Genomic DNA, 2,493 nt, shown 5'->3' with positions numbered 1-2,493 from the left:
TATTTTATAGAGATTTTTAGTGTATATTAATTTATAAAGTATTAATTAAAAAAATTATATTGTATTTTTATTTCTCAAAAGAATAACCAGCTTACAGATATATTGTTACATGTTGAGAGCATATTCAACGTAAAGCTCTATTGTTTCCTTCAAAATCGAATAAAAATGATTATGGAGTAAAAATGCTTTGACTTTAGTCTATTTTTTCACTTCATAATAGAGTAATAAACAAAATTAATATGTTTCACGAAGTAACCCTCTTTATATAATGAGAAATGAAGTATGGCTAGAACATTTTTTATTTTTTATTTTTTATTTATTTTTATTTTATTTTTAAAAAAAGTTGGAATAGATTTGAAGATACCCTCAAAACGCACTGATATATGAAAAGATCACAATGAAACCCACATGACCCTTTACATTTGTTGGGAACATTATACAATATAAAACTCATATACATCACCAAATATGTGATGCGATGCGATGTGATGTGATGTGATGTTTTTTTGTATTAAAAATACACATAAACATGACCCGTTACATTTGTTGGGAACTCCACTCAACTAGCAAGTCATGTATACACATATCTTAATGCTAGACATGATTGAGCAAGCAATGAGGCTTTCCACTATTTAAGAACTAAAATTGTAGTATACTTTGAATTAGGATGAGATTTCAATAAACAGTCCAACTCTCATTCATACAAATTATAGTCTATTTTATAATATTTTCCACATGCGATTCCATCTATAGATTCAACAACATTCTCCCATGGTGTCTTTCACTGTTAACAATGACGATCTAGCCGACACAAACGTTAATGCTCTGCCTCGAGTGCCTTTCACTATTAACAATTAATTTCTCAAAAGACACTGATAACTTGTTCTCCTTCACAGTAAACCACTTCTTTTCACTCTTTGACCATTATATAAAGCACTAACAATTTCCTCTGTTCATATGATTTTGTTTTTAATTTACAGTTTCATAAGCAAACAATTGTAGCTTCGAACTGCCAACAACCCAACAACACTCCCTTTCAGCACCGCAACCCGTTGATCCATAGGCCCCACCACTGCCACGGAAACAGAACAAAACAAAATTTCTCAAAGGCCGAGTCTTTTTTGGAGTTCAGAGACTAGTTTGAGATTTACAGCAGACCAATCTCAGAATCAGACACGAAGAGAGTGTCAGACCAATAGCTACGACTTTGCCGCTTAACAATCCAGCAAGAGCAATCACTATCATCAGCACAATCGCTTTCGTTAGATCCCCTTTTGATTCTTCTTCTTCTTCTTCCTCGATCTCTTCACAGCTCTCCAACAATGGCGGATTCGAACCAATCTCATCTCCCTCAGATACTTTGCTCTCCATTATATCCTCGGAATACAAACTGGAAACTTCAGTCAACAACTCTTCTTCTTCTACTACCTCTACCGCTCGTTCTTTTTCTTCGAGCTTCATCTTCCTATTCTTCTTGTAACTCCTCAGCTTCTTCGGCAAAATCTTCTTCACTATCTTTGATCTCAGCTTCGCGCTTTTACTCTTCTCTTTCGTGAACACCACGTCTCTGATCGTCTGCACCTCTCTCTCCTCCGCCTTATCCAATGTCGACGTTTCCTCAACGCTTTCGATGATTTCAAAAGAGACCTTGTCTCTCTGTGAGGATGACGATTCTTCTAGCTTCTCTATACGCTTCCTACCTATGAGCTTCCCAATCAGCGTACCGAGCCGAACCTGCGCGTCGGGGCAGAGATTTAGGAGTGTGAACACACGCTCGAGGAAGAGGAGGGAGAAGGCGGAGAGAGTGATCCCCGCGGCTAGCTTCTTCGTGCTCAAGGCGAGCACGGCCACCATGAAAACCTTAATCACCACCACCGTCATAACGCATCCTCCTCCGCCGCGATGGTCGCCGTCGTCTCTGTTCTCCGCACCGAGGGGACTTTCCTCGATCTTACTCGCCGCCGTAAGATCCTCCGTAACCGACGGTGGATCGAGCTTCTGAGGCAGAGGAGGCGGAGACAAAACAGACCGCCCCGTCGGATGAGAATGGTTCGGTAAGGTTTGTGTCTGAGCTTTGTTCTTTTTGCGTTTAGAAGAAGATTTGTTGAGACGATCGCGATTCTTAACGAAGAGATCGATAAGAGAGGTTGGGAATCCAGTCTCGACAACGAGCGATCCGCCGCGTTTCGGTGATTGTTGGAGGCCCGATACGAATCTGGAGATCCGACCCGATTTGGATTTTGATTTCTTCCAAGGCAAAGGCATGGCGAAGAGAACAATGTAAAATGAAAAACAAAAAAGGATTTAATAAATTAATTACCTCTTCGAAGAACCAAGATAAAATGGTGTGTCGAAGAGATAGCGGAGAAGATCAAAAGCATTAGTAAGAAAAGGAAGAGAAGAAGAAGGCTTTTCTTTGCGCAGAAAGTGAAGGCGATTGTACTATGTGAAAGAATATACCCATATTCTTATTCTGTTAATATACACTACGCA

The 2,493-nt window shown here is 39.5% G+C and overlaps 1 protein-coding gene across 1 annotated transcript; it reads right to left on the bottom strand.

The window, feature by feature from the left end:
* Positions 1 to 745: 745 nt before the first annotated feature.
* LOC106321610 lies at positions 746 to 2,454 on the bottom strand. The gene has a single exon (XM_013759855.1). The coding sequence runs from the start codon at positions 2,263 to 2,265 to the stop codon at positions 1,129 to 1,131; it is 1,137 nt and encodes a 378-aa protein (XP_013615309.1). The 5' UTR covers positions 2,266 to 2,454; the 3' UTR covers positions 746 to 1,128.
* Positions 2,455 to 2,493: the final 39 nt, after the last annotated feature.

This window comes from Brassica oleracea, unplaced genomic scaffold (assembly GCF_000695525.1).
Source record: "Brassica oleracea var. oleracea cultivar TO1000 unplaced genomic scaffold, BOL UnpScaffold02147, whole genome shotgun sequence".
Classification (NCBI taxonomy): Eukaryota; Viridiplantae; Streptophyta; class Magnoliopsida; order Brassicales; family Brassicaceae; genus Brassica; species Brassica oleracea.
The sequence above is the reverse complement of the archived record's forward strand: the minus strand, read 5'-3'. Positions and strand labels throughout refer to the sequence as shown.

What these genes read in the sequence shown, in the direction of transcription:
- LOC106321610 (XM_013759855.1), bottom strand. Translation starts at nt 2,265, where the DNA reads ATGCCTTTGCCTTGGAAGAAATCAAAATCCAAATCGGGTCGGATCTCC.